This window comes from Panthera uncia, chromosome A2 (genome assembly GCF_023721935.1).
Source record: "Panthera uncia isolate 11264 chromosome A2, Puncia_PCG_1.0, whole genome shotgun sequence".
Classification (NCBI taxonomy): domain Eukaryota; kingdom Metazoa; phylum Chordata; class Mammalia; order Carnivora; family Felidae; genus Panthera; species Panthera uncia.
In genome coordinates, this window is record NC_064816.1 from 146992475 (window position 1) to 147015776 (window position 23302).

General features: G+C 40.5%; 1 protein-coding gene across 2 annotated transcripts in view; it reads right to left on the bottom strand.

The window, feature by feature from the left end:
- The window catches only part of DGKI (diacylglycerol kinase iota), a 453118-nt gene that overhangs the window by 73204 nt on the left and 356612 nt on the right, over positions 1 to 23302 (bottom strand). For both annotated transcript variants that reach the window (XM_049641924.1, XM_049641923.1), the window contains 4 exons: positions 14213 to 14282; positions 12093 to 12133; positions 11045 to 11172; positions 8885 to 9007 (listed from right to left, as the gene is read on the bottom strand). In XM_049641924.1, coding sequence (XP_049497881.1) covers positions 8885 to 9007; positions 11045 to 11172; positions 12093 to 12133; positions 14213 to 14282 — 362 coding nt within the window. The remainder of the gene's footprint in view (positions 1 to 8884; positions 9008 to 11044; positions 11173 to 12092; positions 12134 to 14212; positions 14283 to 23302) is intronic.

Sequence of the window (23302 nt, forward strand, 5' to 3'; positions counted from 1 at the left end):
ATCTCTCAGTCCCCAGACACTGCACAATTGCCTGACAGTCCGAACATTTTCCCAGCAGGCTCTGGGAGATGATTCTTATCGCTCTTGACGAAACTTTAATCCTGATGCTTAGAAAAACTGGGCCTTCAAGGACAGATGTGCCATCATTTTGTAGGACTAACATCTAACAGCCCCTACACCCTTTTTGCTTTTTGTTTTTATAGCTTGGGTCCATTCAACATACCCTAAAACCCTGTACCAAACTGATGAGATTTCAATGGCAAGCCCTTAAAGAAGATCCAGGGACCGGTTCAGACAAGAGAGGACCAACTGTGCAAAAGTGCAAGGCACAGCGAGCCAGCCACCTGCACGTGCTACTCCCAGGGTACACAAGACAGGAACGCGAAGAGATCTCCGGTGCACCCAAGGCTCTACTTGTGGCATAGCCCCCGAAAACAAGAAAAATTCCCATTCCTCTAGTGGCTTAACAACCCCTGCCCTCACTTCTGAGCACAGAGGGAGATGGGGTTATTTTCCCAGTTTCAGAATGGCACCTAAGCACTTCGGTCATCAGAGACCCCGTTCCCCTGGCCTAGCTTTCCTTAATGCCCTAAAGCAGAGTGTGTTGTTAGAACGAGAGAGAAAAATCTCCTGTTTCACTTTTAAAGAAGACTCTGATAATTTCCCGAGAGGCCCTTTCTACTGTTCCCCGCTTGTTAAAGGAACTCAAGAAAATTGCTTTTCTTCTGCACATATTGCCTCCCTATTCCTGCATGCTCTGGCTTTGTCTTGTCTCTTTGGGTTGGAAATCCTTTGGAAATCCCAGAATTCTCTTCCATTCATGACATTTCAACAGTTGATGGTTTCCCACTTGCCAACTTTCTTCCCCTCCATCCAAAGAATATCCGAAACCTCTTCAAGCACTCAACTTTTCTGGTATAACCCAAAAAAATCCAGAGATCAGACATGGGGGACATGCTGGCCTCCCAATGCACAGAGTTCTAGATAGGATCCCTCCCCTCCATCCCCTGCCCCCCATCTCACCTTTGTGCTCATCCACAGTGCCTACAATTCTCTGTGTTCACCATCATTGCCTTTCTCACTTGTAGAAAAGTAACCTCTGAGTCAGCGATTCAATACGTCTTTATTATTTTAACGTCGATCCCTTGGGTCAAACATTTGTGTTAAAGTTTGAAATATATAAACCGATTCCACCGCCTACCAAAAATGTTTGACCTTTAATGTATCATTTGCTTACAACCGTTATGTGATTAGAACCAGGTCTGCTGCAGTATTATAAATAGACATCTCTGCTTAGGTTTGATAGAGCGCCTTCTCTCTAACGTCCCACATTCATCCATTCATCCCACAAGCCTGCCTCACTGGATGCCTGCTGTCTCCGGCATGGTGCAAAGTGCTGTAGATACAGAGCGAGCAGTACGGTTTGTTCATCCAAGGAACTCACATGCTTTAAAAAAGGATCTGATCAACTTCCCCTCATGTACCATGTCCCTCAAGCATGAGGAGGTAAAGCCACCACTTCTTTTACAAGTGACAAGAGAGAGCCACTTCAAGGAGCATTTCTCCATGCTGCAATCACTGGTTGAGCTTCAACTCAAAATGGAAGGGTAGAGTTTCTTGGCACCATTTTAAATAGAGTGGTGTTTAATATTAGAGCTTGTTTACCTCAGCAAGTTTTTTTTTTTTTTTCTGTAGAAAAACAACATCGTAACGTCAGTTAAAATAAAGTCTTGACGTAGAAAGGATTCTATTCTGGTTCTGCCACTAACTTGAAAATGGAACTCCCTGTCTGACAAAAGATTTAGGGACTCCATATGCATGACTGTTTCAGGAGCAATTCTAGAAAGAACACAGCAAAATTTCTCATTAAATGTTTTGCACACACTGAGGAACAGAGTACTATGTACGTGGCTAAACTGGGAGGTTAACAACTGGAGGTAAGGCAGGGAGAAAAAGAAGAAAGGAAGATACACGTCAGATAAACTGTAGTTTTTCCAGCTTCAGTGATTAGGCAGGGAGAACGAGATTCAGACCAGTCAAAGGTAAGTGGGATGGGAATCAACTATCTTAGTGAAACAGATGCAAGGGACTGTGCCTCCATCCAGACAGCATTGATTTCATCTCTAAGATAGATTCCAGCCAAACCCACATCCCACTAAGAAGATTAATTTTCTCCCTCTTATCTGATCGTGATGCTGAAAGAATATTTCCACAACCCCATCACTGGCCAATGGTCTGTCCTCCTGTTGAGAACTTGGAGCCGTGACAATAAGCACAATTATCCTTTTTATTAGAGTCAGGTCATCACCTATTGTTCCCCAGGAAACTGGGTAAAGGAAATAGTTGAGGACGAGAGGGGAATGAAGCTCTTACTCCTATGTTCAGCCAAGAACTTCTGAGTTTCTGGAGGGGGAGGTTTCAGGGTTATCTTCTTGATATGGTGGTTCAGAATTTTAGACTACATGAAAAAGCCAATTTTTAAAGTATTAATAGGTGTTTTAGATATCCCCAAATAACTTGCTAGTTGTACAAAATTCTTTAAGTACATGTTGGGTAGAGTGATGCTAAACTCTCACCGAGTACATTCAGTTATTTGAGGAGCACCTCTGGTTATATAATGATGAAAAGCAGATACTTATCTGCTCATGTACAAAGGTTGAAGAAAATAAGCATGGAGCACTCTTAAAAAAGCGTCTTTCCTTTGAGGCTACCATTTTAATTATTTACATATTCATTCTTTTCCTATAAAAATAAAAAGATGAAATCTGGAGGCAGCAGCAAATTCTATTCCTCTTGTTTCCAGAACACTTCATGCCTAACTCCATACAGCACTTAGCAGAGGGAACCATAATAATCGGTTTGTGTAATACTTCCCCTTTGAATATAAGCTCTTCAAGGCAATAATAATTGTGAATTTAGCTTTACATCTTCACTGCCTATGTGTGTATGAGTGTGTGTATATATATATACATATACTGTATATACAGTTTCTATCTACAAGGTGCTCAATATTTATTTGCTCAATAAATGAATGACTAACTAAATGGCCCTGCCTGTTTCTTAGAATCCCAATGAAAATCAAGTTATCAGACCAGATACATCACAGTTCAATGTTTGATAACATTATCTCTTGTTAGAGACAGAAATATACTGCCCATCGTAAAAACCCCGTCGCCCTGCTTAGCTGATCAGATGACAGATACCTGCCTAGACACAGATGACTGGATTGAATGTCCGCCTTGAGGTGGTTCACTACACTGTTTCCCCCTTGTCTTAGCCCTGTGGCAAGATATTCTATTTTTGCCTGTGTGACCTTTATCTGAGTTCTTTCAGATTTAGGATTTGGAGATACTAAGAAAAAGTGCATTTCTTGCGGTCAGTTTGAGGGGTTTCACATAAACCAAAATAAATAAATGAACTAAAAAAAAGAATTTTTTTTAGTTCATTTATTTATTTTGGGAGAGAGAGTGTGTGTGTGCAAGTGGGCGAGGGGTAGAGAGAGAAAGGGAGAGAGCCCAATGTGGGGTTGACCCCACCAATCGTGAGATCATGACCTGAGCCAAAATCGAGGGTGCTCAACCGACTGAGCCACCCAGTGCCCCGAGAAGAGATTATTCTTATTCAGAAATTAAATTCCTCCCAAGTCCTTTACCTGTTTTCCCTTAACCCATCTGACTCAGGTTAAGTCTGTCCTTCTCAAAAAATAACTTGTTGAGAATATACTAGAGTTTTCATTCAGTGCTTTTTTTTCTTTCTTTCTTTCTTTCTTTTTCTTTTTTTTTTTTTTTTTTGAAGTATCATAGATCCTGGAGTCGGGAAAAGTCTTCCTTAGGACTGAGATTCTGTTTGCTAAAATTTCAGTTAAATTCCTTCCTTACAAATCTGCCAAAATGAAAAATAGCCTTGTCACTAGTTGTGGTGGTATAATTAATGATAAGAGCAAAAGTATTTCCAGGATCATGTTATTTTAAGTAGAACTTTCTTAGACACTGAAAACATTTTTTGAACTTAAAGACAAATTCATTGCAGTTCAAGAAATAATAATGTGGTCAACCACCTCTCACCAATTTATCTCAAAATTGGTTCTTAAAGATTGTTTTTTACTATGTTCATAGGTTTTGAAGACCCTATATGTGTTGTACATACTTGTTTGTAATTATAGTCTCTCCTAAGGGACCTGTGTATAAGTGGACAACACACACACACACACACACACACACACACACACACACACCTTCTTTAAAAATGTATAAGGTGTTTCTTAATGGAATTATAATATAAATGTAATCAGTTCCAGTAATAATAAAAATCTAGTTCATTCTATTTGTCCATTCCATCTCACTCTCCCTGAAGTAGGAGGGAGGTTGATGGATCTTAGAAACCAAAGTTAAAACTACGAGACAACTCTAAGGAGATCCCGGGGGGTGGGTCATTTGGAGGGTGGAGGGGAGAGGGTCACCTTGAGCAGGTGCAGACTGGGTGTCCCTGAGGAAGAATGAGCTGAGAAAGCATATAGTTACATTCCTTCCAGTTTCCCATATTTATTATTTTTAAAGTCAGTCTTCTCAGAATTTTGTCTCTTCTCTACCTTTTTAAAGAATCGATATTATAACATTTTAGTCTTGGTTAATCACTTCTTTGTTTTATTCTCCTTGTCATTCATTTTTGTCTTTATTATTATTCTTCCCCCTTGTTTCTTTGTTTTCTATTCTGGGATTCAGTTTATCAAACTGAATGTTTTATTTGTATGAATCATTTTTTCCTTCGATAAGTGAATTTAGAGTCATAAATCACTCTGTGACTAAGGCTTTGGTTGTTTCTGCAAACTCTTGATAGTATTTTCAGTTCTAAGCATTTAAAATTTCCCTTTTGATTTATTTATATAGTGGGTTTTTTAATATTGTGAACATGATGTTAAATTTGGACTTTTCCTAGCTCCGAGCTGACTGGGGCTTCAAAGCTGAAAGCAACAGATGTCAGTTGTACCCAAAATATTACAATAATTCCTCAGGACTTTTTTTTCCATACTTATTTTTAATATTCCTCATAGAAACATCAAGCCAAGTTGAAACTGCATACACACATACACCCTGGCACACAGGACACATGCTGCAGGATATTCACTGCATTGTTTAAATAATACAATATTAGAAATCACTACCAAAATGGAGAAATAAGTTATGGGATATTCATGATGCAATATTCTATATTAAATAAAGTTAATCAAAAACCACATGTATCAACATGAACAAATTTTAAAAACAGGACATTGAATGAAATGGCAAGTGTGAAAAGTGTATGCATTATAAAATACAGGTAATGAAAAGTGAAAAGATAATACAAACAAAAAAGTCAATAAAACAATATATGCCTTAATGCTACTGTATATTGTTTGTGGACTGAAAGACCTAATGAAAATAATAACATACAACAACATAACATTTCAGGCTCTTTGGCACATGAGTACCTTTCATATAATTTTTATACTTATTTAGATTGAGGCAAATGTAATATATATTTAATTATTTTTTAAATGTAAGTCTGTCATTTTTTAAAATTGCAATCTTTTTTAAAAGCAATAAAACAGGGGCACCTGGGTGGCTCAGTCGGTTAAGCATCTGACCTTGGCTCAGGTCAGGATCTCACCGCTCACAAATTCGAGCCCCATGTCAGGCTCTGTGCTGACAGCTCAGAGTCTGAAGCCTGCATCCAATTCTGTGTTTCTCTCTCTCTCTGCCCCTCCCCTGCTTGTGCTCTGTTTCTCTCTCTCTCAAAAAATAAAATAAAATAAAATAAACATTAAAAAAAATTTTTTTTAAAGAATCTCCTTATATTAAATAAATAAATAAATAAATAAATAAATGCAATAAAATTGCTTTAAAATTCATTCTCAACCATATTTACTTCTGGGTTAATTTGAGCTAAATACATATAATAATATAAATATATATATATATAATAATACATATAAAGTGAAAAACTCTACATAGGGAGACTATTTGCCTATGTATATTTGCATATGTAGAGACCAAAATAAACCTTTCTTGGGCCACGGGGCTCTGGGCGCAATGCCTTTGCACCAGCCCTTGGGGAAGATAGTATAGTATGGTCAGAAAAAGCATGAAGTCAGAAGTCTAGCCAACCTGACTTAAACCACAATTTCCATTCAATTTCCACACTCAAAGGCCTGAGCCACCCAGGTGCCCCACCAAGATGAATCTTTTAATCTCCTTAAGCCTCAGTTTACTTATCTGTTAAGCAATGGCAAGATGTAAAAGGCATTAGAAGAACTAAAGACAGGGGCCCCCAGGTGACTCAGTCCTTGAGCGTCTGACTCCTGATTTGGGCTCAGGTCATGATCTCAGGGTTCGTGAGCTAGAACCCTGCACTGGGCTCTACACTGACAACATAGAGCCTGCTTGGGATTCTCTCTCTACCTCTGTCTGCCCCTCCCCAACACTCTCTCTGTCTTTCAAAATAAATAAATAAACTTTTAAAAAAAGAATTGAAGAGGGGCGCCTGGGTGGCTCAGTTGGTTGAGCGCCGACTTCGGCTCAGGTCACGATCTCGCGGTCCGTGAGTTCGAGCCCCGCGTCGGGCCCCTGTGCTGACAGCTCAGAGCCCGGAGCCTGTTTCAGATTCTGTGTCTCCCTCTCTCTGACCCTCCCCCATTCATGCTCTGTCTGTCTCTGTCTCAAAAATAAATAAACGTTAAATAAAAAAATAAAAATAAATAAAAATAAAAAAAGAATTGAAGATAATTTAGCTGTGGCACAAAGCAAGAAGACGACATTCTATCAATACCAACTATTACTGACATGGTATATAATATCTATGTATTATATAATTGAATTATTCTATAACTGCAATTATACTTCTTTGCATCAGAGATGATCTATGAAGGAAATAAAGAGATGTTCTTCCTAAGGAATTAATGGACATAAGAATAACAAAAAATTTAAAGAATGAATAGGCAAAATCGGGTAAGGTACAGGATTTACCTTTTTTTTAGTGATTTAAAACAACCATTTTTGTTATGCTCCTATATTCTGTGAGTCAGAGATGCAGAGGGAACCCAGGAGTGATAACTTGTGTCTGCTCCATGTTTGGAGGTTCAGTTAGACAGACTCAAAGGCTAGGGGTGAGTGTTTGAATATGGCTTTGCTTTCCGGGTGATTCGGCAGAAAAAAAAAATTTACAGTTAGCTGCTCTCGTGCACTGGAGAGCTCAGGTCACATAAACGACCAGAACAAATGGCAGCAGCCAAGTGAAGATCAATAAAAAAATTAAGAGAAATCTCTGAAAGGATAATATAACCCGAATAACGAATAAGAGTTGACTTTTGTACAGGGCTTTAAGAACTTGGCTATTATATAAAGTGGTACGTTTATTTTTGATTTGGGAAGAACATTTACTACCTTAGAAACAATCACTTCACATATCAAGATACATAGTTTAATATATTCCATATAGAAAAATCAGGGTATAGGAAACCAGAGTGAGAGTGAGTACATACTCTACTTTTTTGGAAACAGCCTGTATATAAGAACAACTACGATATTCATCTGGTTTGTGGAGGCATAGTTTCTATTTCTGTGGCTAAATAACCTCTAATTTTCAAATAAATCTGCCTGCAGCTACATGGCCACGTTTTTCGCCATCAATGGATAGTTGACTCATTGTGGTTCGCAAGCCTCAATTCCATATAAAAAAGAAATGGAAAAATACGCTGAGTTGTAAGCAATTAAAATGTGATCAAAACCTAACTATATGGTTTGATTAAAAAGGAAAATCCGTAGTGATTCATGTTTTCCTTTCTGCTCTTCACACAACAAAAGAGGTAGTACAGAGAAGCAATGAAAACGGAGTCGCCTTTTGCCCATGGGATGTCTGAGTAGAACCTTCACCAGTGAAGTAATTAGTTCCAGATTTCTCACTTTTTCCCCCTGTGTCATACCAAAGTGGTTGCGGTCTTCCTTCAGAAACAATCCCTCTTCACTGAACCCTAGGCTTCTAAGAATCTTACTCTCTTTACTTGGTAAAAATGTTTGTAAGACTACATGGTAACACGGCCATTGTCCCTATTCAATTAGGATCTTGGATAGGATTGGAAACCAGCCTAATCATGAATTGCAGCAAATTCGCACAACCCCTGAAGTGGGGTGACTGTCCTCAGGCGTGAAAGACCATGTCCGTTAATCTCTTCCTGCAAGGAGGTAAGACAGGGAGAAAAGGCTCCCCAGACATAAATGTGCCAACACTGTCGCAAAACTCCAACACTCACCCTCCTTTCTGACCGTGATGAGACCCCAGAAGAAAGCACACCTACCACTCTCAATCTATGAACAAATGCTGCATCGTTTGCCCAGAGACTCTCAAACCACAACCTTGAGCAGCTCCACGTTGGCCAACACAACCACCTGGCTATGCTGCACAGAGCACACCCCCAGAGGCTCAGGACTGGAGACAAACGAATGAGCGTCATCACAGCAAGTGGAACCGTTCACACAAATGAAGAACGTATACACCACTTCCAATCTGCTCATGATCTCTCTCATGCATGTCTTCGTGACGTGCAAACACAGGAACACCTAGTACACCCCGGACTGCAGTAAAGCAAACACTGGTGAGGTTCAGAGTATTTATAGACACACATGCCAGGTCTCAGTGTGGCTCAGGAGCTACAGAAACGGGAAGCGAAGCTCCATCGGGAGCTTGGGGGTGGGACAAGTCAGCAAAGTGACTAAAGGTGGGAGCACAGGTTGGCACCGGGGACAGGAGAAGCACCAAGGAAAAGAGAACCATTGCCACTGTTGAGACAGCCAGTAATCCCTCCCAGCCATCACAGGGGCGCGCAGGGAAAGAAAGGAGAGAGAGCCCTTACTGTAGCACGCGGGAGTGGCTGAGGTCCCTCAAATCTGAGTCTTCATAATGCGGTGTTATCATTCCCAGCCCGCTGTCGCTCAGCATGCGTTTCCGTAGGGCAGGGTTCCACCAGTCTGCCACTCTGGGGGGGAAGAAGGGCACCAGGCATTTAGGCACTCAAACTCAGCCATAGGATTTGCTCTGCTCTTCCTCAAGAGGATTCTCCTCTCAACAGGAGATGGGAGAGGCCTCTTGATTGGGTATTTACTAGTTACTTCTTCACATCTATTATTTCATTTTCTCAACCGTCTTGAACTATTCTGTATGTTTCTGCCCTCTTTACAGACGAGAAAACTGCATTTCAAGAATAAGGAATTTTAAATGTGACGTCAAGGAAGAAAAAATAGAGCCTGATGTAGAAATGCAAATTAGGAAAGAACAAAGCCCACCCTGTTTCATGGCTTTCCTGTCCTAGTTCATTTCCAGAGGGGCAACACTGATTCAAGTTCTGGTGGATTTTCAGGCTCCTTTGTTTTTGGAGGTAAGGCTAACAGAGAGGCCCAGACGAGGACTAAGCCATTTCTTTCGGCCGTTATCTGACATTGAGAGAATGACTGAGAAGGCCAAGACCGGGGTGGGCATGGCAGAATTGGTTCGCTCTACCAGACTGAAGACTGTGGCCTAGATCAGGACGGGTGGATGAGAGGACACCGAGACTCTAGTGCCCACTGCTACTGCAGGAGGACCCAGCATCTCCTCACTTGCTTTCCCCACAGCTGACAGGCTGGATTTACAGTATAGGCACCGTGGAGATGGGCATCTCTAGCCCCTTGGGGGACACCCAGGGACGTGTATCTGATACCACTGGCTCTGGCTTCCTAACACGGCTGTACACCTGCCCCCTCCTGCCACTTCTGTCTTCTCTTGACTTGATACATCCCACTGATATCAGCTGCCCCTGGCAGAGTGGACGATACTCAGAAATAACAGCAACGGTCAAATGAATTAGTGCAGGGGAGTAACTTGTCTGCTTATTAAGCATCTTGTGTGTGTGTGTGTGTGTGTGTGTGTGTGTACAACATGCAAATGCTATTTGAGTGCATGTGTGTGTGCTTTCCAGGGAAATTCTTATTTTAACTATTTGGCCTCCATGTACCAGCACGTTGTTGAAGTTCATTCTTTGCAAGGGCGGAGATTTTTCAAATTTTTATTTCTGCTCTGTTGTTTCCTACGTGCTTACACTAGTTCTGGCACATAAAGAGCTCTATAAATAAATATTTTGGAATTGCTGAAGTACGCTAGAAATATTAACAATATCTTGGTGGTTCCATGCATGCACGTTAGCAATAAAACCTGTGACCGAATCTCAATTTTGCCATTTATTTTCTGTGCAATACTGGCAAAGTTACAAAAACCCTCTAAGCCTCAATTTTGTTATCTAAGGGTTTAGGATAATAATAGTACCAGATCTGCAGGGCATTGTGGCATGATGGTGATGATGACGATTATTTCAATAACATCATATTTAATGAGTGTCTACCAAGTTTCAAGAACCATCCTCAATACTTCACATGTATCAACTTATTTAATTTTCAAACAATTCTATGAGCAGGTTTTATTTCCATTTTACACATCAGGAAATAAGCACAGAGTCCTGATGATTAGGTCACTAGAAAGTGGTGGTAGGGATTTAAGAAAGGCATTGAGGACAGCATGTGGCTCATAGTAAGTGCCTGATGCATCATAGCTATTGTTATACAATCGATAGGTCTCAGGCTGCCTGGATATAGCCCAAAAAAGGGGGGAGGAGGAAGAGGCGGAGGAGAAAAATAACCGTCAAACCACCTGCGCCCATTTTCATTTGGATCATACAAGCATTATAGATGTACGCACACAAATGCAAATACTAGTATTTCAGAGTTTGGTAAAAAGTGTGCATGTGGTGAAGAAAGAAGGCTCAAATGTGGTGCAAATTGTGGTGGGCAAGGGTAGTTCTACACACCTATGCATCATACAGACCAGCCACGGAACACTCTAATGAAACCCAACAAAAAAACCTCTATTTTAAAATAGTTTGAGGTCATTAGACATGTCAAGTGCAAAGCCAAGTCAGACACGGATGCCACCCTGTGGCCAGCCTCCCCTCACCACCACATCGCCAAAGAAGCAGCACACTCACCCTGAGGCTTGCTCCACCACCAGGTCAGGCATTCCGGGAGGTGTCCCTGCCTGCTGTGACAATACCATATCGGGGTCCAGAATAAAAATCTCATCTTGGGAAATCTCCATCACAAAGTGCAAATGTTCCTTAAGCAAGAAAAAAGAAGTCTGTCAGATGATGGACAGGACACTCAAACCTGTCATCCGATAAGTAACAGAACAAAGCATTCTTGGTCTTGAGGATATAATGGAAGTCTATGACATATCAAACGACCACACTGTGTTTTCAGAGGTCCAATCAGTGGACATCCGTCCCTGAAGCAACACTGTAGCAAGAGGCTGGTGAGGGGAAGAGCTGAATCCCTCTTGGTTTGGGGTTCCTACTTGACCAGGATCCTGTCAGGTACCACCAAGGATGGTCTTGCCTCTTCTTCCCAAATATCATCAAAGAAGCAACACCCCACATGCAGCTTGGTCCAGCATGAGTTGTGCAATAAGCTGAACCTGGATCCCCAGGACCTGGCCAAAGCCAAGTGGCATGATTAACAACTGATTGTGTCACTGGATTCCATGCCGCATTTTCTTCTTCTTCTTTTATTTTTTCAGGAGAATTTGGACAGTGGGAACACTTATTACCATTGGGCCCAAGCATTTTTTTGTCTCATTATGGAACTCTGGGAATTGATGAGCTGCAAGTAGGTAGCATGAACATACACTTGAGGTGTCAAGCTTGCTAACTAAAATAAATTTAAAATGCCATAAAATTGGGCTAGGAAGTAGTAAAAGTAGCTGTGTGAGAGAAAATTTGGAGTGCAGGCTGGTGATAATATCTACAAGCCTAGTTATTTTCTGTACTCATTCGCAAGGTCAAGCAACATCATCTTGAGTCCACAAATCACAAAACGTGTGAAGACAAATAAAAAGCTCATAGCTCAGTCCATGAGTACCATTCCAGGATTTGTAAATGTTTTAGTGTTTACATTATAAAAAATTCTAAGATTAGCCACCAGTAAAGTATATTTATGTGGGAGTTTTTCGCTTTCACAGATAGGCTCAAGAAAGCTTACCTGAGATCTGTCTATTCGGTAAAAGCGATCAGCAGAAGTAGCTAGGAAAAAAAAAAAAAATGTACACAGCATTCAGAGTCCTGTGACCTGGCATCAGATGTACAACCTTCTCTGCCATTATGCCACTCAAAAGCTTTATATTCCAACCATGCCAGACCACCAGCCAGTTCCTAAATCTATTTAGAAAAACAGGATTTCCACGTCTCTGCTACTGCTATGCCCTTCCCCCTTTCCGTCTCCTCGCCTCTTCCCCCACCGCTAATCTTACTTGTCTCTTAAGGACCAACTTATGTGCTGCCTCCTCTGTGAAACATTCCTCAATCCCATCCTCCCTACCCCAGACAGAATTCTTTGTTCCTGCCTTTATGCATATTTACATTGTGTTTATACTTCTTACAGAAACTATCTATCTTCACAAATAACTATGAGATATCTGCCTCTTTAAAGGTCTGTGTTTCATTGACTTTTTTATGTCTCCAGACATTAGCACAAGACCTTAAACAGAGCTGAGACTCGGTACGTATTTATTAAGTAAATGAAGTTAGGGGGGAAAAAATGTTCAGTAGCCAGACTTTCCAAGGAAGCGGTTCTCATTTTGAAAAAAATCTTGAAGATGCTGAGCCAGGGACCACATCTGGTATTAAAGGATTCATTTCACTTCAAGACCGAGTCCCCTAAGCCATGTCTAAAGAAAGCCAAAACAGTAAAAATAATTATTTAACCATTCCTAAAAGGGACTGGGCTGCATCTGTGGTTTGAGGGAAAAACTTGCAAACTTTGGGTTTCTAGAAACTATTCTGATTATTCTTAATACTCCAAAGAATTATGTTCCTCCTCACCTAAATCTATCTAACAGATTCTATATATTATAAATAGATTTTCTACAAAGTACAGAGTACTCAAGGGAATAACTCAAAATGCAAATAACCATTCAAAAATCATAAATATTTAATGAGTAGCTTCTCTCCAAAGGAAATGAGCTAAGAAACAAGATAATCATGGTTGCTGCCCCCTAAAAGCAACAGGGGAGTAAAATCTATCTGAGAAGGACTTGCTTTACTTTGTTCTGTGTAACCATGAATGCGATCACTTTTTAAAGGATTTTTATCTATGGAATTTAACTAATATCTGGGTTAACACTACCACCCACACTTGTAATTTCATCTAAGAATGTATATGGAATAGACTGGATATGGAACAATTCACAGACATTTTCAAAATTTTCTCAAATATAAGTTGTTTGTAGATTCAGGAAAAACAAATGATTGTGCTTCTCATCACAAGGGAATAAAGGAGCTGGAGGAGAAGTAGTAGAAATTATCTTCAGAGGCAGCTGACAAGCTATTAATGAAAACCTATGTCATGCTTCACACGGGTTAGATCACTCACACACCCTGTCACACTCTTGTCCACATTTATATCCTCTCTGATGCATATACAGATCTACTAAAGAAATGTCTACAGTGAAAAACACATGTCTACACAGACAAGAGAGATACTGGGTAGGAGATACGCTGTAAGCAGGAAGTGTACTGTTATACGGGTAACTGGATAGAAAAGCACGGTTAAGCAGCATCTAGGGAGTAAGTGATGCTTGCGATGTAAAATGGACCCATTAACTGATCGGTAAATAACAAAAATAATATGCATTCAATAGGTCATGCTCAGAGGCACAGATCTGAATGCAACAGAGAATTTCTACATTTTTGTAAAAATGTATACATCTTACTGAAATGATGGCTAATGAAAATATATGGAAGTTCCACCATAAGCAAACAACAGAGGAATTAGTACCTATGTACTGGATCCATCTACTGGTCTGAATTTAAGATAAGCATTCAACATGTTTTTGGAAAACGGCGGGGGGGGGGGGCGGCCACTGAGAGGGAAATGTCATGCTGTGAAGTTCAGCCCAAGCTCACCAATTTTCTTTGAGAAAAATGACTTCAGGAAAGTGTGTGGCAACACATCGTTTGGGATGGAAATGCCAACCCTGTAGGGCCACGTGAAGGGTTTCTGAATAATCCCTTGGAAAACTAGGGTCCAGCCACTCCATCTATCAACGCATTGTCCTGCTGCTTCCACCATCCAACCACTCCATGAAATATAGAAACACTCACCATCTAGAAAGCACCACCGCGGGGAAAGTCTCTGGGCTGAGAGCGCCCTGGGAAAGGAGGTTTCGTGGTCCTGGAAAGAGACACATATATCCTCCTGACTCCATATGAATAACCTGAGGGATTTAACCACTGTATCATATCAACTACTCGTAGGAGTGAGCATCCTGTCCTAAACCAAATACTGGTGAGAGACCAAATCATATTTTTACTAGAAAGAGAGGCTCTGCTTTGAAATAAATTACTTCAATAGAACCTTTAAAACAACTCTCACATTAAACATCCAGGAAGGGGCACCTGGGTGGCTCAGTCGGTTAAGCATCCGACTTCAGCTCAGGTCATGATCTCACGGTTCGTGGGTTCGAGCCCCGCGTCAGGCTCTGTGCTAGCAGCTCGGAGCCTGGAGCCTGCTTCCGATTCTGTGTGTGTCTCTCTCTCTGCCTCTCCCCCACTCGTGTTCTGTCTCTGTCTCTCTCTCAAAAATAAACGTCAAAACCATTTTAAAAACCACGCAAGAAGTTTTCAACTGTTCTGTTAAGCATCCGTAAGTGATATAACTGGGGACATTTACCTCCTTTAGGGAATTTCCTTCCCTTTGTGAAACTGAGGAACTAGCGGCAGCTGGCTGCCATTTACACTTGGGTTACGCATGTAACAAAATAGGGAAGAATTGAGCCTCATCTCCTGGTGAGAATGGACTTATAGCATCTAAGAAACACAAGAGGCCATCGATATGCAGTATTGAATCTCCTTGTAACTAGAGTAGCATCTATTACACAGGACAATTTGTCTGCATGAAAGCAAAGAAAATCAATGCATATGTTGAGGCCATTATTACCTCAGCCTTATCCCACTGAACCTGACTGCAGAGTAGTGGACAAGGAGGAAAAAAGTTTTACCAGGCTGGCTGATGACAATATCATCTGTCCAACACTGACTTAGCCAACGACATACTCATCCACCTTGGCATTCTCCAGCTTTCTCGCTTTCTCAGATGCCTGGTCCTCCCTCCCTCTCAGGTGTGATCTCAAGGCCATCTGAGAACCATATTCTTCCCTCTAGGCTTAGACAAAAAGATTTGTTTCCTGTTCAAAGCTAACCACTTCATCTACTCTCCAGACTACCTTCTTCTTTCCTTTCGAACTTAGTTCTGTATTCTTAATGAAACCCTCTCCGCTACCCAGAAATTCACTAACTTTTCTGCTTTCAATGGTTCCCCCTCTCCAAAACAAATTCCCTTAAATGATCCTGTTATAGCTTTTGAAAATTCATCTTTCCTTCCTTGCCCTGCCAAACTCCTGACTCATGCTTTTAGTAATTCCTGCCTCCAGCTACCTCTTAACCATTTTGGCCCAATCTCTAGAAGGCTAGCTTCTGATGAGACATTCTTTGAAAGCTGCCCTTCACCAGGAGGGATCACCAGGACTAGCATCCTTCCTCACCAAGAGATCACCAGGGCCAGCATCCTTCCTGATTTAATACTACTGTCAGTTCCCAAGCTTCTGAATATCTCTGAAGCTTTTATTTCTTACAAGGAATTAAGGCCACATCACAGAGGAACAGACTAAGGAACTGGCAGATTGAAAGCAGAAGGGATTATCTCTTTATGATTCCAAACTTTCAAACACTAAAAATCTTCCCTAAGAGAAACTCTTGTCAATGATAATTTAAAAATAAAAAGCACATTCTAGTTTACAATACATGATTTGGAGCATTCTATCCCTGGCTCATCATGAAATTGAAATCACTGACAGAAATAGGACAAATGAGGAGGGAGGCTAGATCTCTGTGGAGAAGGCATTGGGAGTTTGACCCACATTAGGATTTGAGATGCTCCAATACAGGGAGCATCCCTGGGGTGCAGCTGGGTGTGGATGATCTGGTGTGCACTGAGCGGGGCAGGAGAAGGAAATGGGGATAATGTAAGAGGGACAATAAGAGAACCAATCGGAGGTTGCATTGATTTCCTTGGGGTTTTGACCAACAGTCCCTGAGGCCTAACTTGATCCTCAGGCAAAGCCTATGCTTGGATCAGCGGTTCTCAAAGTGTGAACTGTGGAACAGCAGCAGCCACTGGAAACTTGTTAGAAATACAATTTCCCTGGCACCACCTAGAGTTACAGAAATTCTGGGAGTGGAAGCCGGCAATCTTTCAGGTGAAACTGATATACATTAAAGGTTTCAAAGCACAGGCCTAACAAGAGGGATCCATTTTATTATTAGAAGTCTTGGGTATATGGAATTTTTAATATGAATGGATTTTGCAAGTTAAATTAATAACTTGATAAAGAAAACACTGGTCTCAGGTGTAATACCAAAATTTATATGTATGTATATAGAACTGATACAGCTATGAATATATATCGATATGGATATATATGGAGCTGTGGATACAGAGATATTTATCTCTTTTCTGAACTGGCTTTGCTGATTGCCCCAAATGAAATCTTGACACGTGCTCAGTACCTATTTGTCCGAGAATTGTGTGTATCATTTTGAGAATTACGTTTTGACACATGTGATATATTGCTTGACAGAAACTTAAAGTTCTTAATATATTTTTATAGAACATGTAAGGTTACCAACATGTCAGTTTGGTGTGACATGTAATGAGCCAAGAAATTTAAATGTGGCTTGAAATATTTAGTGACAAGTATGAAAGCGACTAGGCAAAGATATTAAACAGAAGCATGGCTGTTTTCGCTAGAGATAAACATGGCTTAGACACCAAGGACAGTTTCTGAAACTGGATGTCAAATGTGCTTGCTACAGGGAGAGCAACACACACACACACACACACACACACACACACACACACAATCACATTTCCCTCGGGAAAAATGTACTCTGAAAGAACACAGAAATGCTGGATTTATCATTTTAAAAACCTAAAGATGGATAGTGTTATTGCTGGAGTATTCCAATTGGAGAATATTGTATATTATTTAGTCTAGGTTAATAAAATGCAGACTGATATATTGCCTCAGCCACGTGACCAGCTTCCCACACGCAGGTGAAGCAATATTGGTATAGCTGTGCACCTTTTTAGGTAGGAATGTCTGTGTCTTGGGAGTTTTATACAGGTGCTTAACTATTTATTTTATGTATTTTCTGTTCATTTCTTTTCTCTATGCCTTGATTCACAAGCATTTGCTACAACTCAAATCCCTTAAGGAAGTGCCATTTAAAGAGAATGTTACCAGTTTGCCCTGTGAAAACACATTGGCTGCCAGAGGATAGAGATCTTTCAAATATTTTAAATAGGTTCAAATGGCTCTTCAAGTAAATTCAACAATCCTTAACTCCCTGAAATTTTATGCTAAATTCAGTGTGTCTGTGTGTATGTGCATTTTTCACTGCTTTCTACAGATTATCAAAGTGACCTGGAATCCCAAAATCTCACGGAAAAAAATGTCATTGAACAATAATTGGATACTTTCCTGGTCACCTGCATATTAAACAGCAGCCTTTCTTAGAAGGTGGTTAGAGGAGTGCAGGAAAGCCCTAACTTCTCTGACATAGCTCCCCTGAACTAGGTTTGCATCCTCTCCCTCCTTTTATAAAGCTCTTTCAACCTTGTTCGGGGGAAAAAAAATCGTGAGCTCTTAAAGAGACGATTATTAATATAATGAGGTCCTATGTTAAAAAGCATTTGAATTCCAAAGTAAAAATGCAATTACTATCTACCTCATTCTGGGAAGGATTTATAATGCAATGCAATTAAACTCTTATTTCAAAATTTAACATGTCAAAAAGATACATAAAAGCCATCAAGTCTCAACAAAAATTTCCCCTTGGATCTAATGTAGTCCACATGTATAGATACATACAGATGAAAGGTCTCACTTGCATCACAACCCTAAAAGTTGGAAATTACTTGAAATCAGTGTTAAAATGATGTTTCGATGTGGCAGATTGAACAAAATTAAAGCACACCCACAAAATATACCAATAATCTATAAAATAAGGTACAAAGAAATCTAGCCCCTCAACACAACTGAGCGCTAGGACATCTAAAAGACCGGAGGGAAAACGGGAGGTAAAGAGCAGGCTAGGGACAGGAAATCTGGTGGTGGCTGAGGTTGTTGTATTCCACTTGAGTTGAAAAACTGAGCAAAAAGCTACTTTTAGTGAGAAGTCTGCTTTGGGAAACTGATCTTGTGTGTACGTATGTGTTCTGATACGAGTTTATTTGTGGACACTGAAATTTAATTTATGTTCATTTGTATGAATCATGAAATATTCCTTCGGGTTTTTCCAGGCATTTAAATGTCTAAAAGCCATTCTTAATTCACAGGCTACAAAAGAAAAACAGGCAGCAGGCTGGATTTGGTACTTGAGGGGTAGTTTTTCAGACCTGGGGTTGCCATCATTACAAGACTGTTTGTTGTGTGATTACATTACATTTAGATTTAATGGAAATTGTCTTCCCCAAAAGGTCCATTTTTAGCTGACCTTGTGAATTATGTCAATTATGTCAAAATTTTGTAAGTGGAACTCAGGAGGGAGAGGTACCTTGGGTAAGGAAACTCCTTATGTTGAATCTCTTCCATAGACTACCAGGGATTTTTCACTGGCCACCCTTGAGTAATAAAATCCTAAAGACAGCAGTAAAGATAATCACACTATAAATTCTTAATATCGAAAAGTTAAGTCAACAGGCATAGTGGTGGGGTGGAAAACTCATTTTTGTAGGATGACATCATCAGACTAAGAAATGAGACAACGAAAGTGTTTCTGCCCTTGAGGTGTTTAGGAAAGGTAGATGTATGATTGAGAAGCAATTAATAGTACAATCAATGGCCCAGGATCCAGCCTCAAATAGCAAGCCCAGAGGCAGTGGAATTCTGGTGGCCAAGAGCACCAGCCTGTGCACATGACAATCCTGGACTTTACCACCTACTAACTATGAGATTTCCTATCTATTCTGTACCTTGGATACCTCATTTGTAAAATGGCTACCCAAGTATATACTGTAAAGAGTTCTTCTAAGAAACAGATGAAAGGATATGTAAAATGCTTAACCCACTGGCCGGCACATGTTGATAGGCTGATATTATTATGCTACAGAAGTAATATTGGGGCAGCTGGGACTTTTTTTTTTTTTTTTAACCTAAACACCATTCTGACCTTTAATCACCTTTGGGGCTCATGGAACACAAACCACATCTCAGACCAGATCATTCAGATGATGCTACACCAGCACAAAATTGTTTTATCCATAAATGTATTTGTGCTCGGAATGTGGATTTTCAAGAACAGAAATTGAACAGATTTGTATGAGAAGACACGCAAAAAAGAATGACATCAAACGGGGGCTGAAATCATGCTATTTTGGTTTGCTGCTTGCAGGGCTTTTATTTATCAGCGACCCAGCACCTCTTTTCACAGTATTAGAAGCTATAAATTGTCTTAAATACACAGTATCGTCTTTAACCCTGAATGTCTTCTGTCACCAACAGCAATATTTTTCAGAACACTTCTCTTTACCGCCCTTTCCCCATTCAATAGTAACTGTGTCTGATATTCACTTAGTTTCACCAAAATTGTTATCTTTTCATTCACTGATTTGGACTGTCAGGGGTCACACGGCTTTATATTACTCTTATCTCTATTTGATTTTTTCAGTTTTTATTTATTAAAGCTAATGAAGTGCAAGGCATGTGATGTGAGGGCCACAAAGATGAACAAAGCATGGATTGTGTCTCCCGAGGGTGACCACTGCCCTGAGAAGCAGCCTGGATGCCCCCAAGTCACCTTCTCATTTCAGTTTTTGGAGTAGCTATATGTCTGCATTGCCAGATTCCAACACCTTTTTTTTCAAGACACGGCTATTTTAAGTGTGATTTTATTTCCTAGATACTGTCAAAAGCCACTGATTTTGGGAAGCGGATTTTGAGTCGGCTGCCCAAAGAACAGGAGCCTGGTAATAAAGATCGCAGAAGATATTAACAGGGAAAGCAAATGGAAGGCTCAGCTCACATTTGAGAAGGCCCTTTCCTTTCAGGTCTGAAATGTGGGGCTAACAGTCTTTGGTCCTAGGTAGCCATACGCTGACATAAAGCGAAGACGTGCTGAGAGGCACAGTCCCGAATCATACGGGCCACTCACATGGGGCCATGATGTCAAACAGAGCAGAATGTTGTTGGCTCTTGATGTCCTTCAATCCTTCCTGCTACTTGAAGCCCTCCACCTACTGCCCCTGCCCTGACTCATCGCCAGTCGTCTGTCACTAAAGGATATGAAACAATAATCTCAACCGTCAACTACTCAGTGAGTAACCATTTGGTGACTGGTAAACTTTCCTTCCTTTCCTCCTTTTACAGTATGTTCTTTTTTCACTTTGGAGAGTTTTACATCAACATAACTCTACTTCTGTATTCCTTGGTGGCTCTGTACTGAATAAAACCTAGACCACCAATCTTTTTATGTTGTTGTATCTACTTAATAGTCTATATTTGGAAACATTTCCCCTTAGAAGTATATATGTATGGGAGAGATTATATCAAATTCACAGAACCATCCTCTTGGTTTTAGGGTTCCCTGGCCACTTCCACAGAGTTCATTTAGGAATATTAGGCTACTGTCGCATTCGGTAGGCTGATTTTAAGCCATGTTCTTGGGGCACGTCCAGTGTGTCATTAAGAAGGCTGTATGATCTAGCCCCTGTCCACTTCTCCTAGCATCTAGCCCCACTACTCTCTTTTTTTTTTAATTTTTTAAATGTTTATTTATGTTTGAGAGAGAGAGACAGAACGTGAGCGGGGGAGGGCAGAGAGAGAGGGAGACACAGAATCCGAAACAGGCTCCAGGCTCTGGGCTGTCAGCACAGAGCCTGACACAGGGCTCAAGCTCATGAACCGTGAGATCATGATCTGAGACAAAGTCAGAGCCTTAACCAACTTAGCCACCCAGACGCCCCTATCCCCACTACTCTTCCTGAACTTTCTCTCCATTACCTAAAAGTGAGCTGTAAATGAGTGGTAGCTCTGAGAATTTAAGTAAACTCTCAGAATTACCCAGCTATTTAGTGGTGCGATTCAAACACAGGCCTCTTGTACTTCAAAGCTCATGGTCTTATATACTTAGTTTTACGGCTTCTAGAGGAATTACTGGGGGTTTTGAGGGGTGGGTGGAATTTATGCAGGTCAAGTTTGAGAGAAGTTGTTTTTTGACTCAGCTCAAGCAAAAACATGAAGAAATTTGAAATGATCAAATGGCATTGAAGGATTTTTCATAGTTTCAGCCTTCCTTAACTGTCAAACTAATCTGTATTTCTTATCAGAGTTCACTGCCTGGTAACTCAGAATTCTTCCTCTCTCAAATTCTTTGGTCACATTGTTTGGGCACTTTCCATCCCCACGTTTCCATGTGCTTAAGAATCCCACCTAAATATGGCAATCAATGAGTACAGTGAACCACAATCCAGAGAGGAGAAACTGAAACAAAATTCATGTAAGTGACATTATGATTACATAGTGTAAGAGAAGTTTGCTGTAAGAGTTACCTGGTTGCAATTCTCAACTCCATAGGAATGACCAATATTAACAGGTTGTTTAGCATGTGACATGATTATCACTTCTGTTACAACTTTATTTTCAAATCTGCACAACTATGTTTACTGCAATTTTGTTTAGAAAAACAATGGCAAAAACTGTATATAACCTAAATTTCTATCCAGAGAGACAGTGTTAATACATACCATGGAATGGAGTAGTAGTTTTAAAAACTGAGTTAGAGCTTCATTTATTAGCAAAGCATAATCTCCACGGTATATTACTATTAAAAATAAGTACAAAGAAGGTAAATCCATTTTTATCAAAAAGAGAAAAACCAAATATGTATCCAGGTATGCCTGTGTTTGTATAAACTTGCAGAAAGGTACCAAAAGGTGCACACTAGAAAGGTGTGGTCCTAAGGTCTACTTTGAGTGGAGATTTAAAAACCAAAGAGAAGTCTAGAATTATACATAATCGGAAAATTAAGATAAGCCAAGATCATAAAATCTGTCAGACTTCACTACTCAAGTAGCTAATGGAAGTCAAAGAGGAATACCTTGAGGACATTAGTATCAAAGACCAATGCCTATGTGGATGGATTAAAATTGGAGCAGGAATAAAGAGATGATTATTGACAAATAATTCACAGTAACTTAAAGCCAGGGTCCATAAACTTCTTCCTACGCGGACGTTCTTCACTACTGATGGACCACATTCGTGACTAGGTGACCACAATTCAGATAATTCCTACATCTTGTCTATCTACATCCCTTTCTCTCCTACTCAAAAAAAAAAAAAGAAAGAAGGGGAGAGAATCAAAATACAAGTGATAGTATGGAGGTAATATTGAATTTGAAATAATTTTGTTTGAAATTAACTGGTATCGCTAACACGTTGCGGGGGATGTACCTCATATCACGTCAACAGCTCACCGTATCCTCACACTGGCCTGGCACACAGGTAGAGCAGGTGGCCCTGGCATTAGGGAATCCTGGGTTTAGGGGCGGCAGGAGGGTGGCCAACGGTGCAGTGCAGACTATAAGTCAGACTGGAGCTGAAAAGGGGAAGTGAGAAAAACAAAATAGCCCCTCACAGGAGGGCGAATATTGGCCCCGAGGGCAGACCTGGGCTTCATGGACCCTCTAGGGTGAACACGGCAACATCCACGTCACTAAACAAGAGTGGCCGGGAAGATGTTGGCTTTGTGAATGCTGCGCACGAAAATAAATGTAAAGAGACTCAATTTCTGATAGAAGCAAGAACGAGCTTAAAAACATGCACCTTTCGAAAGCAATCTGGCTGTAGCCAGTTAAGAAACGCAATTGTGTGAATGTAGCAACACTGCACGGGAGATTCACATGATGAACCTGACAATGCCACCGATGCTTCTGGTGCTAATTCAGGGCTTCTAGTCTCTTCAGTCCTCTCAAACGACATCATCAAATCTTCGATTCATCAAAGAGATAAGATACTTGCTCATTTTATGTTCTGGTATTTTCTTCATATAAATGGTGTGACGTAGAGGAATACGACTATCCTTGTCTTGTAACGCAGGCTGCATCGTGTAGCCCTGGACATCCCACGCTCCTCTCTA